Genomic DNA, 21,856 nt, shown 5'->3' with positions numbered 1-21,856 from the left:
GAGGTTAATACTTATTCCCCAAGAGTCAGTGCTCTTTCCTCATCTATTTAATATTGATGAGATTGCTTGGGGAACTAATCTGATAACATGGATTCAGGTATCATCACTTTGCTAGATGATTACCAATTGTATATCTGGAGCCCCATCTGACTGATTGTGGAAATGATGTCTCAGTGTCTGGAGGCTGTTAGCAACTCGATGAGGAGGAATCGATTTAGTTTCAATTCTAATAAAAATGAATTACTTGGGATCAGGTATGCCTGGGATTTTCCATTTTTAGTTCTCCATTATGTAGCATTTCTCAGGCAGAAGTGGTGTGCAATTGGGACTGATGGCTTTTCTTGGAAGAGCAAATGGTATCAATAGCCAAGATGCCTTTCGAATAGAAAATGTACCAATTGTATCCTTCTCCTCTATCAGCAGAGCCTGCTTATGGTATCTTACGCCTTAGTTACCTGCCACCTGGGTGCACTATAGATGGGGCTGCTCTTGATCAGTCAGAATCAGATAGAGCAGAGATGGTGAACCTTTTAGAGACCGAGTGCCCAAACTGCAACCCAAAACCCAGTTATGTATTGTTGGGTGCTGGGTGGGCGTGACCCATTGGGTGGGTGTGGCCAATTGGGTGGGCATGGCCCATTAGGTGGGCATGGCTGCGGTGGTAATGGCAGACTGGGTGGGACTAAAAAGTTCCATCAATTCGAATTTTGCGAGATTTTTTTTTTCCCCTTCAGAAGTTGAAATTGATTGATTGATTGAACCTTTTTTTTGCACATGGCGGCAGAGGCTTAAAGCAAAAAGGTTTTATAAAACCCAGCTGAAGACCTAGGACTGGAGCGATGGCACGCTTGCCCACAGAGAGGGCTCTGTGTGCCACCTGTGGCAGTGTGCCATAGATCACCACCACGATGGTAGAGAATGCAACTTTACAAGTAGTTATGGCCACACCTCAATATGCCCATGTGACACCTATAGGTTCTGAGCTGGTTACTAATTCAAATTGCTAATTGACATCTGTAAAGTGTAAGATAGCTTGGGGCCTGATTATCTATGGGATTGCTTCTCTGGTTGCCCATAAGATCTAACACAATAAGCATACACCAATCTTATGGGATCCTGGAGACATCCTTCTTTGTTCCTGCTGTCTGAAATACAGTTCTACCACCAGAGGTTTGTTAAGTCCTATCCCTGGTTTGATTTAGAAAGGCGTTGAACACTTGGATTTTGAACAGGCTATGGGCCATGATGTTTTGTGGTCCTATCAAGTGATGACGTATGCAAGATAGGTGAAACTATTTTTATATACCACCCCATAATATTATTTCATTTTTATATCATTTGCATTCTGGTTGCTTTTATTTTTAACACAAGTTGCCTTGATAGCAAAGAACGTAAGAATGTTAATGATTTATTAAATACATATATTTAATTTTATTGAATTTTCTGTATCTACTGTCACTTAATATCTTTCTTGGATTTTAGCAGTCCATATTTGGTAAAGTCTAATATTACACATAAGAGACTTAACTTAAGACTTACACTTAAGAGACCAGCTATTTGGTTTTGTGTTTGTGTCTTTAAATACACTTTTTAGTTATATTTAGTTATATCTGAGACAGTCATACAATATTGCATGACTTGGTATTTTTTTCAAAAGTTTCTAGGTAAGGTGTGAAATCTCTCCAATTGCTAAATATTGTGATGATTTGTGTCCCATTTAGTTGAAGAAGATTGGTGGTGGTGGCTTTGGGGAGATTTATGAAGCAATGGATCTTTTAACTCGGGAGAATGTAGCTCTGAAGGTTGAGTCAGCTCAGCAACCAAAGCAAGTCCTCAAGATGGAGGTGGCTGTTCTAAAAAAACTACAAGGTAGGAGATAAAATTATTCTGAAAGTGTACAGAGGTTTATAGAGTTTGATTGCACTGTTATCTGTTTTGTGTTAAAACGTGACAACATACTGTATTTAAACATAAAATACAGCATTGTTTGAGATCCAGTATTTCTTTTCAGTGACATCCATACATTGCAATGTCACTATGTGATGTTAATACAGTTTTTCTAAAAAGAGTTAAATTAATTGTAGCTTGTCGGGAAAAATTAGAATTTTCTGATGAAAATTCCACAGCTCCGATAATTGGATCCCCTGTCAAAGTAAGATATGCTGTGAAGATGCACTAATAGTATTTCCTCCTGCACTTCCAAGAATATTACATGCTCCAGTTTAGTCTCAAGGGAGTGCTTTTGTTACTGCAGCAAATTTTATAATACCGAGAACATAAAACATAATACTACTGTCCTATATGTTATGTTCTCCAAATATGCAGGTGGCCTGCAAATATGCAGATGGCCAGGAATTTATATTTTGTTCTTCATTCCAGAAACGTGATCTATAAATACTAGATTTATGGTTATATAGTTCACCAGCCTGGGCAATATTTGGAGAACAATTAGGACAAATCTCATTTAGAATTTCAACTGGTGAAGAATTACTACCTTAAATAAACATTTGTCCTTACACTTCAATAAAGTTGAAGTTATATGCTAGTTTTGCATATGGTAAATAAATATTTATGTATGTACAGAAGAGTAAGTGGCTCAGTTACTATGCCTGCCTCTCTTATGGACTGGCGTGCTATTTGAAAACATGAGAATGAGAAAAAAGAAAAAAGTAGTCAGATATAATCCAATCTTTATTATGGTTATAACCAGCAAAAGAAGAGTGGGATACCACTCTTTAAAAAACCTATAAAAAGGGGCAAAGATATTAATTAAAAACGGGGAAACCTAAAAGTTAATATATGGCTCTTTCTCAGAAATCTATCACAATACTAAACACTCTTAACTAAGAAGTTAAATATTAAGGTTGGTCTGAGGCACAGGTCATCCGTCAACTGACAGATTTTAATTGCTGCTATGCAGAATCTGCAATATTTACATTGTAACAAGATTAGTGCCTGCAAGCAGCATGGAGGTATAAAATTGTGGTACGCCCCCTATTTGCCCTACGGGCTTTTATACAGTATTAGTGGGATGAGGGTAGTGCAGATGTCTCTATAGCACAGGCTTAGAGAAGCAGATTCTCTGTATGTCCAGAGTCACAGGGAATTGTCTTTCCTGGAAGACAATTTTCCTGTATCAGCCTTCAAGGATTGGTGAAGATAGGGCATGCTATCATGCCACAGTAGAGGCCCTCTGGAAATCGTCAAATAACCCTTTCTAACTAAGAGGAGGGCATTGCTATGGAAATCAATAACAGTACAACCTTGCTGATTGGAGGAAGCCTGATAGTTGGGGTAATGAGGAGGTGGCAAAGGCAAAAGTTTTTAATTCAGAGGGGGGGGAAAAGGAAGCAAGAGCTAATTGTAAGTCCAAGTAGAGGTTCAACTGAAGTATGTTCACTAAGAATTACTATAAAAAGATATTATGTATTCGGGCTACCTTTTACAGCCTTTTTTTAACTAAGTTCAAATGAGCTGAAACACCTGAAGCTGCTTAAGCACAGTTCAGAGTACATAATTACCCAGAAAGAGCCATGAAAATAGATTTCAAAATGAAAGTTCTGACAGTGATTTGTGAGGATTTTCAGTAGAGGTTGGCTAGCAAGGGGACTCACTTAGGTATGAAACGGTTTGGTTAAAATGCAAATAATCAGTAGTCAAAATTTATAATTTTGGCAGCTATTTCCCATGAGTTCTCCTTTGCTTGATTAAATCAGATACTGATTTCGATCTCCGGACAATAAGGATGTGATTCCAGCGACCAATGAAATAGCTTTAAAATTGTTTGGGTAAAAATAGCTTGGATAGAACCAGGTGGAATTGACAGGTGCTTTTTCAGAAGATAATAATTAAGGAAAACAGCTCATTCTCAGAAAGCAAGATAAAAAATAGGGCAGAAAAAGAAGCTCAGGGTTATATGTTAGACAAGAGTACTGTGTACGAACTACATGGAATGATTTAGGAAGCCAAAGAAATCCTGGATGTCTAAGGCTTTTAGGTTTTTTTTTTTGAACTTTGTACTTAGAAATCACAGGGATTCTGGAAGAATTTTTGAAAAACACTTCTAATAAGAAGATAGTGGCAAGCTAACTGCATTCTAATTGAGCATGGAATTTACATTTTGTAGGGAAAGATCATGTCTGCAGATTTATTGGCTGTGGAAGGAATGAGAAGTTTAACTATGTTGTTATGCAACTTCAGGTAAGTGTTTCTGCTTTTTTTTTAAACCTTCATAATTGTATTTACCACATCATCATCCATCTTATCTGGATGATCAGTTTTACAGGCAAGCCAAAGATATGGAAAGTTTTTTCTCTTTTGAAATACTATGGAGATGGAAAAGGACTAGCAAGGAAAAATTGAAAGAATTCACCTTCTCTTTCCCAGGGGTCACCTGAAAGTCTCAGAAGGCTCTACTAATGTGGACATTTGCATCTGAAACATAAGGCAAGATGGCTGTCTTTACAGGGATCCAGAGGATATGGGGAGAAGATTATTTGATTACTCTCCTATCATTGATTCTTCCCCCCCCCCAATAATCTTACAATTCCTTCTATTTGCCCTGCCTCACAATAGATTAATAAAGTTAGAAATGACCATATGGGTCATCTAGTTCATCCCTGTATTTTGTGGAGGACCTTTACAATTGACTATCCAACCTCTGCTGAAGACCTCTAGTGGTTGGCTGACAACTTATATAGTCAGGAAGTCCTGATGTCTAACCTGAACCTCGATTCTTGTAATTTTCATGCATTGGTTCTGGTTCTGCACTCTAGGGCAATAGAAGAAAAAACCCCACTCCCTTCAAGTTTCACTGTTGCTATTTGTATCTCCAGAATTGCCGGTTAGGGAGTTGCCAACTGACTCTTCGGTGTCCTTATTTCATTTTCAGCAGATAAAAGAGAGTGAAAAATCTGACTTTTGTCTTAAACTGATTTTTAAATAAATGGAATTGTTTACCTGCCTACCTTCGGATGGACAGTCTTAACGTTCACAGTGAAAAGACATAGTTCAGTTGTTCTTCCTTAACAGATTTGTTTTCCTTACAAATGGAGACCAGCATTGATTGAACAGAAGACAGAGCATCCAGCTATACCTTCAGATGATTGTTTGTCAAAATGAACCATGAAGAATCTGTTTGACATAAACATAATTGGTCCAAGCAGAACATCATTTTTTTTTCTTCTGGTGGATTATCTGCTGATAAAATCTGGTATAGAAATCTAATAATCATTTATTTTCAGGGCCGGAATCTTGCAGACCTCAGAAGAAGCCAGCCTCGAGGAACTTTTACACTGAGCACAACTCTTCGATTAGGCAAGCAGATCTTAGAATCCATAGAAGCCATTCACTCAGTGGGATTCTTGCATCGAGATATCAAGCCTGTAAGTAGATTCTGATGGCTGAGCTTCTCTACATAGTTTGCTTTTCCTGGCATTGATGTTTATTAAGAACAATTTTCCTTGTAGTTGGAAAACATACCTCTCAGGCATTGCATGAGTTTTATGAAATTCATGAAATGCATATAAAAGCATGATAGGTAAGGTCTCACAACGTGGGCCTGTGCATGTTGCAAAGGTATTTTAACATTTCACGTTTTGTGATAACTTTTTCTATCAATAAATGAGTATATGCATATGTAAAAAAAATCAGTAACAAAAAGACAGTAATACAACCCTGGTTGGGGACTAAGCTATTAGTTTTTTAAAAATCAAAATATTCTTGTGAAATTGGCTGGTGCTTTTAAAGAGGATTCCCACTATGATTCCCTCTTCAACAGAGCGAATTCAAATTCAAGTAAGAATTTTGGAATTATTTACAGTACTTACTTAAATTTGGAGAATACTGAAACAATATGTATTAGATTTATATCCATTTAGTTTTGTATAACTCCAAGCAACATACAAAATGCTGCCATCTCCTGTTGTCCCCTGAGAGGTGGTTTGGACTGAGAGAGTGACACTGAGATTCATGCTTAAGTGAGAACTAGCATTTCCAGTTTCTAGATTAACACATTAACCATTATACCAGTCAAGCGGTATTTATACCAGTAACACTTTCTCCAGCTAACCTCTTAGATTCCTGTTCATATTGGTTTTCTGTCATTACAGTCATCTCTACATCACTTTCTCATACCTTTTGCTTTTGTTGTACTATAGCTTACCTTATATTTGAAAATAGCATATCTGGCAGGATAGCTAATATTCTAGGAGTTAGAAATAAAATACAAACTGATATTGGAAGAGAAATGGGTTAAGAATGATACTATCAGATTCAATAGATACATATATGGGTATAGGAAATAAATAAATGTAAAATTATAGAATATCTGCATTGGCAAAAAGTTATGAAAAAATCTTGGAGTAATAGTTGATTACAAACTGAATATGAATTAGCAATGTGATGCAGCTGCAAAAATATGATTTTAGGCTACATCTGTATAAAGATGTTTCCTATATAATTAAAAGAGTTTACTCTGCTTGGACCCCCTTCAAATATTATGTTCAATTTGGATATTAGATTTTAAAATGGGCTCAGAGAAATTGGAACAAATTCAGAGAAGGGCAACAGATTCTAGTTTCAGGTGACTACAAACAGAGATTGTATTGAGTTTGGTATATTTAATAGGTCGGGAACCTACTGAAATAAATACAAGAACTTTCTTTAATCACAGGTGTAACACCAAAATGATTGATAATGGGAAATATGATAAAAATAGTAACTGCAGCAGATTTTGGATAGTGGCGTTATCACATATGAATGGATACTGATGTATTAAAATCTTATTGTGTTGTTCCTGTTTAGTCTAATTTTGCCATGGGACGCCTGCCTTCAACCTACAGGAAATGTTATATGTTAGACTTTGGTCTGGCCCGGCAGTATACCAATACTAATGGTGAAGTCCGACCTGTAAGTGATGTCTTTCCTATTTCTTTTTCTTTCATTGTAACAGATAAAAAAATAACGCTGTACTTTTGTGGCATCCTTGATGCTCTCTGACCTTGGTTGTTTTTTTTGCAGATGTTTCATTACCTAACTACGCAACATCAACAGTGCACTAATGATGTTACTTAGTTGGTAATGAAATGCCTGCAATAAAACAACCAAGCTTAGAAAACACCAAGGAATCCACAATCCTGAGCTATAATTTTTCTTCTATCACTACCATTATATTTTTACACTTATTTATTATTCCTATTTATATGCTGCAAATCCGTGTATTTGTGTATTTATACACTGCTGTGCATTTGTGTATTTATATACTTCCAGGTATGTATATGCCAAAGGTGCACAGAATGCTACATATTTATATACAGCTTTCCGTGTACCTTTGGCATATAGTTATGCAGGCCACATGACCATGGAAATTTTCTTCGGACAATGCTGGCCAAGAAATGGAGATGAGCACTGCACCCTAGAGTCAGACACGACTGATAGGGAACCCTTTATCTTTTATAAGATGTAGAAGACCTCCGAGGTCTCTTCCAACTCTATTCTGATTGACTGATTTTTGATTGATTGATTGATTACTGCCAGTCTGCCCAAGGGCACCATTATATTTTTCATGTTTGCAGTGCTGTCACTTTAATATATCTATTTGTCGAGATGAAAACTGAATATGCTTCTTCTAATTGCCAAAGAGACATTACATATGATTTTCAGAATAAAATATTACTTTGCATATGTCTATGTTTGTTTATCAGTTACTTATATCAGTAGTAAATAAGGGAACACTGTAAATTGTTCATGGTTTTATCCCATTAACAACTTTTATAGAAGATTGTTTTTCTTTTTTTTGAAAAAGCATACTGCTCATGTTGAATTCATGCTCATTCCAAAGAAGCAAATTTGCACCTAATAATATTGTGAGTGGTAGTGGCATATATAACTTATCTTTCTTTTTCTCCTGCTGCCACCTCTAAAAATCTCCAGAGGGTTAGAAGAAAGTGCTGAAGAGCAAGGTTCTAATGGTTTAAGATTCTTCTGTTTGATTTCAGTTAATTCAGTGATTTATTATAGCTCTTCTGTGCCTCTCTGCAGTATTTCAGTATGGTTTGCGACGTAAGAATAATAAACAGATAAAAAAGTAGGTACCCAATCCAAATGGTGATAATAACAAAAAGGTTATTTGGAACAGCATAAGAATAATAAACAGTTAAAAAATGTAAGTGCCCAATCCCAGTGATGATAATAACAACCCAAAGGTTGTTTGGAACAGGTTTATTTGAACAGCCTAACTAAATGGCATCAATTTGGGCAATAACTGAACGGAAAGGAAGCCTGTTCCAAAATATTGAGATTGCAGTGGAGAAATAATGCATTGAGATCCCTCAGATCTTCAAAAAGGAGGAGAACCTCCTCATGAGATGAACTGGTTTATCTGAATGAAAGGTTCCTGAAAATACCTAGGAAATGGGGATTTATGGATTAAAAACAGCACTTTGAATTTACCCTTTTAAAAAGTAATGCAGCAGGTACAAAACTGGTATTATTTATTTATAAAATGTATTGCCAGATACTTGGCAGGTTGCAATAATTAAACATTAAGGTATCTACAGTATGGTTAACAATAATTAAAGTATAAAACCAAAAAAATTGTCCAGTAATTAAACGGGGCATCCTAATAATAGTTATAGGCCTCTCTGAACAGTTTGATTTTCAAAAATATTTAAATTAGAAAGCCAAAATATTGAAGGCGGTTTTGCTATCAAGGGGGAGGCTATTCCACTGAATGCTAATCAATCCTGAAATCAGCACCTGTAAGCCTCCGAATCTTATTTATCATGGAACTTGGTGATCATCATTATTTTCTGTGAGAGACAAGTCAGATGTGACAAGTTTGTTTGTGGAAGGAGATCCAGCAGCATTTTTGTACCAAGTCTTTTAGGTTTTATAAATGGCAATCAAATGGTAACTTTGAAATATATTCAGAAGTTAATAGGGAGCCATATAGTATTCACAGCACCTATATAGTATTTCTGATGATGATTGCTGGCTAATAACTGGATGCTGCATTCTGGATTAATTGAAGCTTCTAAAAAGTCTTCAAAAGTATACCCCAGTAGAATGTATTGATCCAGACTAGTGGTGATGGAGCATGAATTATTGTTAAGATATCCTCTTGCTCTAAGAATGTTACCAACCAACTGGTCATCTATCTTTTGAGTAGGAGCAGTGAGTTCAGGGACCTGTTTCTGTCAAAGTCAACATTGGAATAGTCACAGTATCTCATTGGATAAAGTGCAACTTTACCTTGCTGGGATTCACTTTTAACCTATTTCATCCTGTCTATCTCCCAACAGCCTTCAGATTCTGCAACAAAACACTAACAGCATTTCCTATTTGATGGTGGGATGGGGTGGCAATGCAGCAGTGGGTATCATTGTGATACCCTGAATCAGTGCTGACTGTACCCATTGGCTTCATGTAGCTTTGAATGGGTAAATATTTGATATTATATCTGAGTTGCAATATTTTCTGTACATATCTTTCAGGATTGAATGTAGGCATTGTAATTAATCACTGCATAAACATTGCTCCCAGTATTTGCCAAATGAAATCTCTCAAGATAAGCCCAAAGAAGAGCTGAATACTGAAGTTTCTTATTTCAGCCAGTGACCAAAGCTAGGATTAAAGCTTAAGAATAAGCTTGAAAGTTTGAAAAGTTAAATCCATCTTACTTACCAGGTAATTGTACTTTGGGCAATGAAAGCTCTAAAGTACCAATATAAGTATTCTCTATTTTTACTTTTTTTTCAAAATGTTTTTAAGAAAAAGATTGTGATACAGAGCCCAGTATCACATTATTCAGTATGTTAAAAATTAAAATGCAGAGCAAATCTGCAATCAATATGTTAAAGCCATTTCATCCCTTTTTTAAAAAAACACACAGCAACTTATAGCTTAGATATGCCAGATGACTAACTATTTGGTATAAATAAAATAGCGAACATTAAAACTTAACCACAACTTAAAATTAGTTCAATGAATACATTAAACTATATCAATAAGAGAAAATACCAAAAGATAATAGTTTAAGATCCCCTTAAGCTGTCAGTCTCTTTTAGACACTGGCATCCAAAATACAAATGTGTCTTTGGGACCACTTAAGCTTTCCATGTTAGTATGGAAGAATGTAATATTTCTGAAAGCTTGGTCCTGTTTATATCTTTGAGATGCATAATTAGTAGTTTGAATTGTGTTCTGAAACTTAGACTGGTAGCCATTGAGATTGTGTAATGTTCTTTATAGCCATCACTGTCATTGGTTTGGCTCTAACATTCTAGAAATTGATTTTTTTAAAAACATTTTCTTAGGAAACCCAACATATTGTCCCAAATAAAATATAGCTATGGCATCCTTACGGGAACAGTTGTTTAACACAGAACTCTGTATCTCAGAGATGAACCCAGGGGAACAACCAAATAGACAGTATCAGTTTCCAAAGTAAATGAAATAGAAATTGGATCCAGTTCAGGTTGAATTCCTATTACTTGACTGATCAAGACATATTTCTTACTTGGATTAAACTTCAGTTTGTTTCCTTCATTCTGTACATTATTGTCCTCTACCAAGGAGTTAAATTTGAAAAGCTTTATTAAATTCAGATAGAAAGTACATGAATCTGGATTCAATAGCGCATACTAGCAGTGTGTCCCAAAACTCTAGATGCTTTTTCCTATCAGTTCAATGTATATATTATGTAGTATAAAAGAATTATGAGGGATATTATAGTGCTCATGTCATAGGCCACAACTATCATAAAGATGAATTCATTCTCTTAATGTCAGAATGTGTACTCTACCTGACAGCACTGTAATGAGAGCAAGAGTCTAAACATCCAGCCAGAAAAGCAATGGGGACAATCGGTAGCAGTCATTCGATGAGATGCTACGGTTGCCTCAGAAGATTATGCTGAGGGAACTAAAAAAGACTGAGAAGTTGCCAACTAAATTTTAACTTGAGCACTTAAGTGCTTTGGAAAATTTAGTGATAGCAACATTTTTAAGGAGAAGTATGCTGTCAGTTTAGGCCCAGTGGGTTAGGACGCTGAGCTTGTCGATCAGATGGTCGGCAGTTTGGCGGGTCGAATCCCGAGTGCCGCGTAACAGAGTGAGTGCCTGTTACTCGTCCCAGCTTCTGCCAACCTAGCAGTTCGAAAGCACGTAAAAATGCAAGTAGAAAAATAGGGACCACTAGGGTGGGAAGGTAACAGCGTTCCGTGCGCCTTTGGCGTCTAGTCATGCCAGCCACATGACTACAGAGACATCCTCAGACAAGCGCTGGCTCTTCGGCTTTGAAACGGAGATGAGCACCGGCCCCTAGAGTTGGAAACGACTAGCACGCATGTGCAGGGGAACCTTTACCTTTTAGGCAACCTTGGCTCATGGACCTCAATTCCCAGAATTCCTGAGTCAGCTATGGCTGACTCAAGAATGCTGGGAGTTGAAGTCCATGAGTCATAAAAGAGCCAAGGTTGCCTACCCCTGCTTTAGGCGGAAGCATTTTTGTTGTTGGCAGGATGATAATTAATTACAGAATTGTAGAGCAGAAGTCAGAAAGAAACTGCTATATAACATCCTCTTTTTGAAAGCAGACACAGGATGGAGTGAAACGAGGGGAGAACTGTACATCTATATCATTAACTGAATTCTTGTGTAATTATCTGGGAAAATCAGACTTCTAAAGAAATGAATGTAGTTCTATCTTTGTCTTGCTAATAATAAAGGAAACAGTTAATACAATTCGCAAGAATGTTTTGTTTTATCTGGTCAGCTCTGAAACATGGCAATGCCTTTCCAGATTTTTCTTGGGTAAACTTTGAACAATCAAAATGGGCAGACTGTGACCTGCCCAGAATGATCCAACCAGTGTTCTGAGTTACCATGTGTGTGTTTCTTGTACAAAACAAAATACATTTTCTCAGTTTCAAACTCTTCCACACATAGGCTTTGATACACCAAATAGGAAAAGTATGAAAAGTGTGTGGGGGTGGGGGTGGGGGGAAAGGATGGTACTGTATACACTCATGGCTCTCCAAGGAGAATGTGGAGATGGACATAAAGAAAGGTGTCTGCCATATGTGGGAATGCCCCACATCTCTGGCTGCCTCTTTATTGCTTTGCCTTGCTCCTTTTCTTGAGATGGGCAGAGAAACTACAGCTATTGCTTCTGCCTTTTCCAGCTAGCCAGGCTGCTAGTGGTAGCTGCAGCTTCTGCAGGCAGAACGTACAGAATGAGATGGCAGCCACCCATTCTCTTTCACTTTTCTTTCTGTCATCTTCTTTATCTTGGTGCACAAGATGAGTTCTTAGCTGCCATTGCCATGCAGCCCAACTAACTCTCCCGAAGTTTTGTCACCTATCCCTCCCTGATGTCTTCCCTTAGCTGGGCTGAGGAAAGACACACTCAGGAAAAAGTGTATGTGGCATTTGTGCTTACGATCTCTTGTCTGCTTGACCATCCTCTCTCACAGAAAGCCTCTAGACTTTATGGATGGGAAAATGTGGAAACCAAACACTGAGGACGAGTAGATGTGCCTTGTTAGGTGCTGCAGGAGAGGAGTCATGGGTGGATTGAGTGTAGCTGGAACTTGTCAGACTCCACTCCTTTTTATGTTCAAGCCTCAAAAACATTGAACCTTCGTCCTAATTTGCTAGTAACCCTCTAATGGCTTGTAAGCCGTAGTTGAGAAGGCCTGAGTTGCAGAAAAGGAGGTTCTGATTGAACACTAGAAAAGCTTCCAAACTGTAAGAACAGTTTGACAGTGAAAGCAGTTACTTAAAATACCATATGCAGTGACACCCATTGACTCAGATTGACATTGATACTGGGCTCATCTATCTTGATAGTGTGATGCTCCTCCCAGTTTAATAAACCTCCTTGCTAAAAAATATTTGTTTTTCTGGAAAGCATTTCTAAAATGATGAAAAATATGCAGCATTTTATCATGAGGAGTCTCTTTTGTTTTCATGAATTGAAAATGTACTATAGTACTTTGCATGCTGCTGTTCTGCTGACTCAGCTCTAGATTATTGATTACAGCTATTTCCTCATGAATCAGACTGCATTGCAGCAGTTTGCAATTTAAGGATATTGCATATATGTGTAAGTATGATTTGGTTTCTGGATTTGACTGAAACAGAATGTGACAAAAAAACCTGGTAAGCTTTGTCTAAATCAGAAATTTGAAGAAGGAGAAAAACACAACGAAATCCTATTTATAACATGACCAGGTTTTAAATAGAGCATCCAAATCCTAAAATGAACATTGTTACTGATTCAGATATTTCCTAATATTGGTACAAATATTTATTAATCGTCATTATCACTGTAAGACGTAACAGTACTATGGAGGTAATTAATCATTGTCTGTATTTAAAGGCATTTCACATCATGATCCCACAACCAAGTAAGACTTCCAATTCCATTTCAGTTTTACTTGGTTCTCAGAAACTTTGCTAAATTTTGCTCTAAACAGAGCACAAAAAATTGCCTGTTAATGGGGGTGGGTGGGTGGAAACCATCACTGTATCTCTCTTTTGCTTTGTTTGCAATTGTCCTGTTATGTTTGAGCTTATGAAATACCAAAGGCTATTTCAAGAAGATACTAACTTAGTTATTGAACCCATTCACTTTTCAAGAAAGCAATTATGACAAAACAGATCCATATTTTATTATTTTATTTTATTGTATTCCCCATTTCAGAAAGCTATCTTTTCCCTAGCACAAACAATTCTTGGTTAATTTAAAATAGTCTATTAAATACTGGCTTCCAGTTAGTATTTCTTTTAAAAACAAAATCTTAATGTTTAACATTTCAGTGCACATAACACATAATTGGTACAATTGATTCACAATTAATAATCTCTTGAAAGATTATTATTAAAATGATGGTGGGAAACAGTGGTATGGAGTTTTATATTCATGAAAATGAGCTAACCCTGATCCAAAAGAATATTCCATTTGGATATGGCCCGTATGGAAATGGCATTGTTGTGATCTGATCAAATGTACATTCTCATATCCAGAACAGATTCTAAAGAAATGTATTGTAAATTGGCAACAGAACCATACTATACATAAAGCCTATTTATTACTTTTTTATTAACAGCATTTATAATCCAAACCATTAGGGAAGGATTCTGAGTGATATACAACAAGCAAACAAATCTAAAACCAATAAACACTATATAAAAAGAAAATCCACTAGTTAAATACCTATAATAAATGCCCTCAGATGAACTGGGTCTGAATGCTCATTTAGATAATTTTATATATTATAAAGTATTAAGAGGGCAAAGACTGCACGTAGCTTGGGAGGGAGGGAGTTGCAAAAATTGGGGCTAACTTGGAAGAGGACTGTTATTTGCTCTACTCCCCATGTTTTCTTGTGGGAGGGATTCTCAGCAACCCCTCTTAGGATGAGCTAGATTAAGATCTGGCAAGATATTAATCTTTTATCTCCTGGTGCTGCAACATAAAGGGTTTTAAAGACCTCTTCCTGGAAAAAACTGCCAAAGCATTCCCTCAGGAAAAGAAAAGTGGTGAATTAATTACTTGGGAGAAACAGAAAAAATTACAAAATTAATTTGGAATTAATATACATTTATAGCTTTAAATTTGGGGAATAAAAGTACTTTAGAGACTTTTTTAAAAAAGATTTTTGAAAAGCTTACATCAGGGGTGTCAAACTGCCAGCCCGTGGGCCGGACGCGTCACGACGAAACCGTGCCCACCCCATTACTGGCAATGGGGAAAAAGTTCTGATTCATTGCACAACGTCATGTGATGTCACGAGTTTGACGTGTCTGGCTTACATTACAAGTTGAGATTTTAAAAGCTGGAAAATGGCGCTAATGACATCTAGTTGTGAATTACGGCACTATAATTTGTTATGTCTAAAGGAAGCTTGGCTTGAAGCCCAGATTTAGATAAGACACTTGCTGACCTTGGAAGCTTTCACTTTTGAAGATTGTAGCTGGGAAAAGGGAAAAATACAAGAACTTTTGGGCTCCTTATTGATGTGACAGAGACGATGAACTATTTTGAAACTGGCTTGCCTGAACTACTAATATAAATATTATCTGACTTTCAGAGCTATGTAGTGGAACTATTTCCCTGCAGGAGAAATACATTTCATTGCTTGAGATGATGGAATATTTTGGATTACAAATCCTTGATTGATGAACAATTTTTATTATAAAGACCACCTACAAAAAAATGAAATGGGTGTCCCATACTCAACTTGAAATGGTAAAAAACCATCTCTAACACCTATTCTCAAAGGCTTCAGTTTGACATACTACCAAGAAAATATGGATGAAGATCAGAAAGAATTTCTTTCCATGCTAAAATCAATACAACAGACTATTGCTTTAGCTCGTGATGAGACCAAAAATAACACAAAGGAGATAAAAGAACAATTTTCTAATCTAAATTTACAAACTCAGAATATGACTAGAAAGAAGGAACTAGCAACCTATAAAATAGAGGAAAAACTAGAGGAAGCAGATCCAAAGATTGAGGACCTAAAGACAGATTCAGACAACTGAAGAACGAGAAGATGGAGCAATAATATTGGAAATGGAAAAGACATCTTACCAATAAAGAATTCAGGACATATTTGAGGAAAAGGAAGAAGAACTGATTGAATGGAAGATAGAGCTGTTAGGAGAACTGTGAGGAATTGGAGGAGGGAGGCTGTTTAATGAATATCAATGGGTTCGTTCTTCCAAAAATACTTTAAGCTAATGGTCTTTCCTATTCCAAACAATATGCACAAAAACAGAGGAAAAATTACTTGATGATTCAAATGCATTGACTTGGAAAGTTAGTTGGCAAAGAAAGAAAGCTAGAGTAAGACTGAAGAAAATTGAGGTTTTGATCCATTAGTTGGGATATTATATTATTATATTATTATGTTTGAATATGGTGGAGAATAGCTAGAAATAGAAGTATTATTATAACTAGAAAGATAAGATTTGTAATAGAATATTAGATTTTGGTATAAGAAGGGGAACAGGAAAACACCAAGAAGTTTGAATAAGGGAAGCTTTTGGTTACCCAAATATAACTTACTTTGAAATTATAAACAGTAGAGACTTTTTGAACACTGATGGGAAATTAAAATTTAAAAAAAGCGAAAACAGGATACTGACTGGCTATTAAGTGCAAATGCAATTAAGATATGTTTTGGTTAGAAAAGTAATCTAATATTATTGTTATTATGAGAAAAATGTCACAAAGATGTTGATATTCAATTGTATATTTACTAATAACAATAAGAATTGTATTTGCCTAGTATGGGAAAACAGGTACTACCAGAAGAAGAGAGGAAACATTTGATGGTGCAATGTTGGATCTAGATTGAAGAAGTTAATATATACCACTAAATCATTAATGGACGTAGACAACACGTTGTCTATGAAATACTTGATTGTAAAAATAGAAAATTAATAAAATATTTGTAAAAAAAATACACTGATGAGGTTGTTCCAGATGCAATTTCTGAGTTGTCTCCAAAGGCAGTCTCATGTAAAGCCCACTGCAATAGTCCAGTAAGTAGCGATTAGTGCATGAATTACTGATGTAAGGTATGCCGGTTCAAGTAAGATTGTAATATATTCTCAGCATGCTAGCTAAGAATATGCCCTAGCCAGGATTTCCATTGCCTGTTTGAGCAGGAATTGGAAGATCAGGAGAATCCTATTTACAGACCTCCTCTTTCAGGAGTAGGATAGGGAAGTGAGATTTAATCTAAGCTTGTTTTGCTCCATCAAGATCCTCACAGATTCCAGATATGGGTTCAAGACTTCCATGGCATCTCTGGTCCAGACTATATACATGAAGTATACTGGTGACATTTCACCCTGAAACATTTGATGACTTCTCCCAGTGGTTTCATTTAAATGTTAAATAACAAAAAGGAAAACACTAAACCCTTTGGTTCTTTGCGCTGGAACTCAAGTGCTTTTTCCTCAGGACCACTGACAGGAATCATCCATTCAGGTGTGAGCAGATCCATATTAGAATAGTGTTAATAATTCCAGTGCATGTAATAGTCCAAAATGATACCATGTTTGATAATATTGAATACCACCAAGAAAAGCCAAGAGGGCACATTCCCCTCATCTAGATCCCCCTGAAAGTCATCTACCAGATGACTAGTGCCATTTCTGTCTTGTTATTGGGATTGAATACAGACTGAAAAGGATCCAAATAATCTGTTTTTCTAGGTTCTTCTGTAGCTGATTTCCATCACTTTCTCAACAGCCTTCTACAGATGGGAGGTTGGAGACCAAATAAGGATTATGAAACATGGCTGGATCCAAGAACTATTACTTTCTTCAAAGCAAATGAGGTTACCCATCTCCCTTAAATTGCATAGATTGCCTTCCAGATCCAATGCCTCATGCCTCAATTTGTCATCTAATACAGTCAGTGGGGGCATGAGTCAAATGTACAATTGGCAGTATTCAAATTACGGCGATCCCTACCTGTTTCCACAGGCCCTACATACTCAAATATATCCCAAATTACAACACAAGATAACCCTAGCTCTAACCCTTCTCTCTAATCACCATCGGCTTTACCCATATATATAAAGTACACTATACTTTAAAGTAAATGGAATATAGTTTCCATCTGCCTAAAATATAGGTGAAAGGCCAGAATTGCTGAATAAACCTATGTTGGAGTAAGATTGCATTGTAATTTCTCTTTGGCTGGTACATATACTTTTCCTTTATCAGGAGGCATGGTTATTCCTGGAAAATGTGAGATCCAATAATCCACAGATTATAAAAACTATCCAAAGAGTCTTCAAAAAATAAAAAAAAAAGCTACTTGCTACAAAATAAAAACAGAAGCCATCCTTAATAAATAAGGACCTTTTGAGATAAGGAATAGTATGATCCCTGAGGGTTCAAATGATGGCTACCCCTAGAGCAAACAATAAAGATCTACCTGAGATATTGTGTCAATTAATCTTACCTTGTGTCAACATAGAGCATAGGGACCAAAAGGCTGTTGAAATTGACTACAGGATGCTGACTACAATCCTTCTGCTAAAGACTGGGTCATTCCTTAGAACTAGAATCTCATACTCAAATTGCCAGGGGTCCATCTGAGGAATAGTTCATTAGCTCAAGGGTTAAAACACTGAAGTCTTTGATACCAAAGTCTCTAATGAATCAAAAATGGAGAATATCATGATATGCCATTAAAATGTATTAAAATAAAAAAACTTCAGTGCAAAACAGCAAAATTTCTTGCAAAACAGCTGTTTCACTTCCACCATTTAGTTCTCAGCGATTTCATTAACTAGGTCACCAGTATTTGGTTTCTTGCTGGGTTGGTAATGTAATATTTTTTCAGGATCATATTGAAGATGATAAGGGAAAATAATTCCATGAAGAACTGTTCAAATCCCTGCTTTTCTCTTACTTTCTTTCTCTTTCCTGAAGAAAGTTTTCTTTTCTTCTGCCCTTTTTCTCAAGAGATCTTGCTTGCCTGCTTATTGCTTTCTAATTTTCCCACTTTTTGCAAAGTTGTGAAAAACTCAAGATAGGTTAGCCAGATGTGCCCCTCTGTCCTTCAGCTACTTTCTCTCTCCCTTCTCTGGGCAGTTCCAGCATCTGTTTGCTGCCAAATCTCATCTTCCCGTTGCTCCTGCCCAAAGAGCCTGGCACTGCTTTGGAAGAAGCTTCTGTCATGAAGCGTGAGAGTGGATAGGATTCCCAGACAACAATCAAATTTGGCATGAGAAAGTTTGTGGTCCTGACGATGTGGCCCAGTTGATCAGGCCCTGTTGTTCTTCCTGTTACTCAGCCTGAGCACTTACATGTCCTTAGGGCCTACAAAATATTGTGGGAGGTCATAGAAAACGACTTGAAGGTCCTGCACTTGCCTACAGGCTGTAAATTTGAGACCACTGCTCTTGAAATCCAAGCCAAAATGCACTACTGTGGGTACGATATCTAGAGCAGCGTTTCCCAACCTTAGGAACTTGAAGATGCGTGGACTTCAACTCCCAGAATTCTGGGAGTTGAAGTCCACGCATCTTCAAGTTCCTAAGGTTGGGAAACGCTGATCTAGAGCATGATGAGCTTTAGCTAACTCAAGCAAGAGATACAAGGCACTTCTTTAGAGGAAGAGATAATAATGTTGAACCAATTTTTATATTTGTTTCTGTTTCGTTTTCCTCCATTTTGCATTTTTATTGTCATGGTTTTCTTTGGGTTTCTCTTTGTTTTACAGTTCTTTTGGGCTCGTTTTTTGAGACTGTTTGATGCGTTGGCTTCCCATCTGCTGCTTATAACCATCTCAACCATAAGTTGTGAGTGAGCCATCATAATGCTTATTTTTTTTTGTTTGTGTTTGTTTTAATAATGAATATAATTCTGAGTTTTTTCCATTTATTTTGTTTCCATGAAATAATTTTTGCTCTCAATATTTTATGCATAGGCCAGGAGCTTTCTGGATTCTGAAATTATGAGAGTTTGGCCCTTGTAGGACTGCAGTGAGTCAAGTGGTGTTGAAGGAAGATCCTTTGGGCCTTAAGAACAACTTCTATTTAAAATTTGTACATAATTATTGTGCAAAAGACGAAGATGTCAAATCCGGTTTACACACATGAAAATATATTTCCTTTTGGAAATACGAAATATATATCCAAAATTGCAACTATTCAGTTGTGGAATCCTAACAATAAGAGAAAGTGACAGTTCCCTGAAGTTTTGTTTTAGCATATGCTCAGGAGACCAAAATATTTGTTTAAGCCAGTACAATTGTGACATTTTTTTAATTTATCATAACTTTTAAAAATATATTTTCCCAGATATACTGAAGAACATCTATCCTATTTAATAATTTGTTCCCGAAAGTAGAGTAGATAACAATGGTGATTTATGTTTATGTGACTGAAGTTTATGTGACTAAATGCATGGTTAGAGGTTAAGTAAGCAATGGCTCTCTTTTAGTATTATTGTTTCATGTAAATTCTGAAAATCAGACTTCAACTACTAAATAATTGAAGATAGATTATATCCAAAGTTACACAACTACATTGTTATCTGCACAACAGAATACCCATCCTTACTCTGCATTGTACCACCTTCTTGTATTTGGCCTCCTAATTCTTGGAGCATTTTTGAGGAGTTGGAGGGAGCAAAAGGAAATTTACCAAGGGTACGTGTTGTGCTGATTGATGACTGCTGATCTATACTCTGTGGAATCAACAAAAACATTAGTACAGTTGGGACCCAACTGCTGCTCTTTCTTTGTTTTTCATAGATAATTTTTTCAGCACAATAAAAAAAACACAAAATTATTGACGCTGAAATTATGCTCAGCTATAAATCATAATCAGTCCTGGTTTCTTTCTTAAACAATGTATATGTACAATACTCTGTATACAAATACACATGCTTACACACGCACATACACACATACAAATTTGTTTCTGATAGTTTTCATATGTAATTTTTTTTCAAGTGTACTTTAAAATGTATAGGGGTATTCATATACATTTTATTTCCTGGCACCAAAGGGATTCTGTCCGTGTGAATTAAGATGGAGCAGTAGAAAGAAACTGAGTTAGCGACTGAAGCACTTTGGTAAGAAAGATGAGGTTGTTAACCCTCTATTGTACAGCCAACTGAATCTATTTTTGACTTTAACTTGCTCTTAAATTTCTGAAGCCAGTGGTTTTTGTACTGCTATGCTTTGCCCACTGAAGTCTATAGTATTTTCTGTGGAGATCTTACTTTTTTAGATTTTTTTTTAAAAAATGATAATTAAATTTATCTTACAATGGTGTTTTCCAGTGGGAAGTGTTATTGTTTCTAAAAGATTTGTTCAAAAATCAACTTTAATCTATAACTAAAATGTCTTAACTTGACCATGAGTTCATCTTAATATTTGTCATCAAAATGGTTTGTGAATCTAAGCAACAAAGAAAAGATGGACAGCTTTGCATACTTTCACATAAAAAATAAATAAATTTAATGTTTCTTCTTTCCATTAGCCTCGTAATGTTGCTGGCTTCCGGGGAACAGTCCGGTATGCATCAGTGAATGCACATAAAAATAGAGTAAGTTTTATCCCAGTGTGTATGGAAGGGGTAAAGTGATAGAGATCAAAAGAAAAGTACTTGGTGTGACTCAGGTACAGTTGAATAGGTTATGCATGTTGCATTACAGTGCATATATATATTTTATTTATTTATTTTACAATATTTTACTCTACTACCCAAATCAAACTGACTGTGGGGTACTCAGAACAACAAGCCATAAACAGAATATTTGCACCATTTAAAAAGAAGCAGCTACCACAAATAATCAGTTGTTCACCATTTGCTAAGGGTCCAAGAGCCTGTTGAAAGAAATTGTTTAGAGAGCCTTCATAAACAAAATGAAGATATGAGCAACTGCATCTAGGGGGACAGCATGTTTCTCAGTTGGGGGACTGCTAACAAGTATTCCAGGTGCTTTAGGCATGCGGTGAGTGAGTGGGTGGGATATTTAGCAAGATTATGCTAGATGCTTAGAGTGGGTAGGTGGAATCATATTTTGTAAGGTGATCCCTGACTGTCCAATCTCTTTTTAAAAACCTCCAATATTAGAGCCCCCAAAATGTCTGAAGGCAAGCTGTTCATTTGCATTCATCTTGCCCATCTGCCTGAAGGAGCAAGGAGAGACATGGATCTAATTCCTAGGTAGCGGAATTCATATTACAGAGGCCCCTATCCACTGCTTCAGATTCTCCAGGCTTAAAAGAATCCTGGATTGAAACAGAAAATGCTGCTCTTCTTAACTCATGTGATGGGCTGTTAATGACTGAGACATTCTAATAA

The 21,856-nt window shown here is 36.5% G+C and overlaps 1 protein-coding gene across 3 annotated transcripts in view; it reads left to right on the top strand.

The window, feature by feature from the left end:
• Window positions 1–21,856, top strand: part of TTBK1 (tau tubulin kinase 1) — a 105,039-nt gene that overhangs the window by 35,423 nt on the left and 47,760 nt on the right. The window contains exons 4-8 of one of the 3 annotated variants that reach the window (XM_081328317.1): window positions 1,722–1,869; window positions 4,127–4,200; window positions 5,244–5,384; window positions 6,805–6,909; window positions 21,029–21,094. In XM_081328317.1, the coding sequence (XP_081184443.1) occupies window positions 1,722–1,869; window positions 4,127–4,200; window positions 5,244–5,384; window positions 6,805–6,909; window positions 21,029–21,094 (534 nt within the window). Of the gene's footprint in view, window positions 1–1,721; window positions 1,870–4,126; window positions 4,201–5,243; window positions 5,385–6,804; window positions 6,910–19,172; window positions 19,340–21,028; window positions 21,095–21,856 lie in introns of those variants that run through there. The other 2 variants (XM_081328318.1, XM_081328319.1) reach the window with 2 other exon arrangements.

This window comes from Vipera berus (assembly GCF_964194415.1).
Source record: "Vipera berus genome assembly, chromosome: 1".
Lineage (NCBI taxonomy): Eukaryota > Metazoa > Chordata > Lepidosauria > Squamata > Viperidae > Vipera > Vipera berus.
Note: the sequence above shows the minus strand (reverse complement) of the source record. Positions and strands in the feature narration are given on the sequence as shown.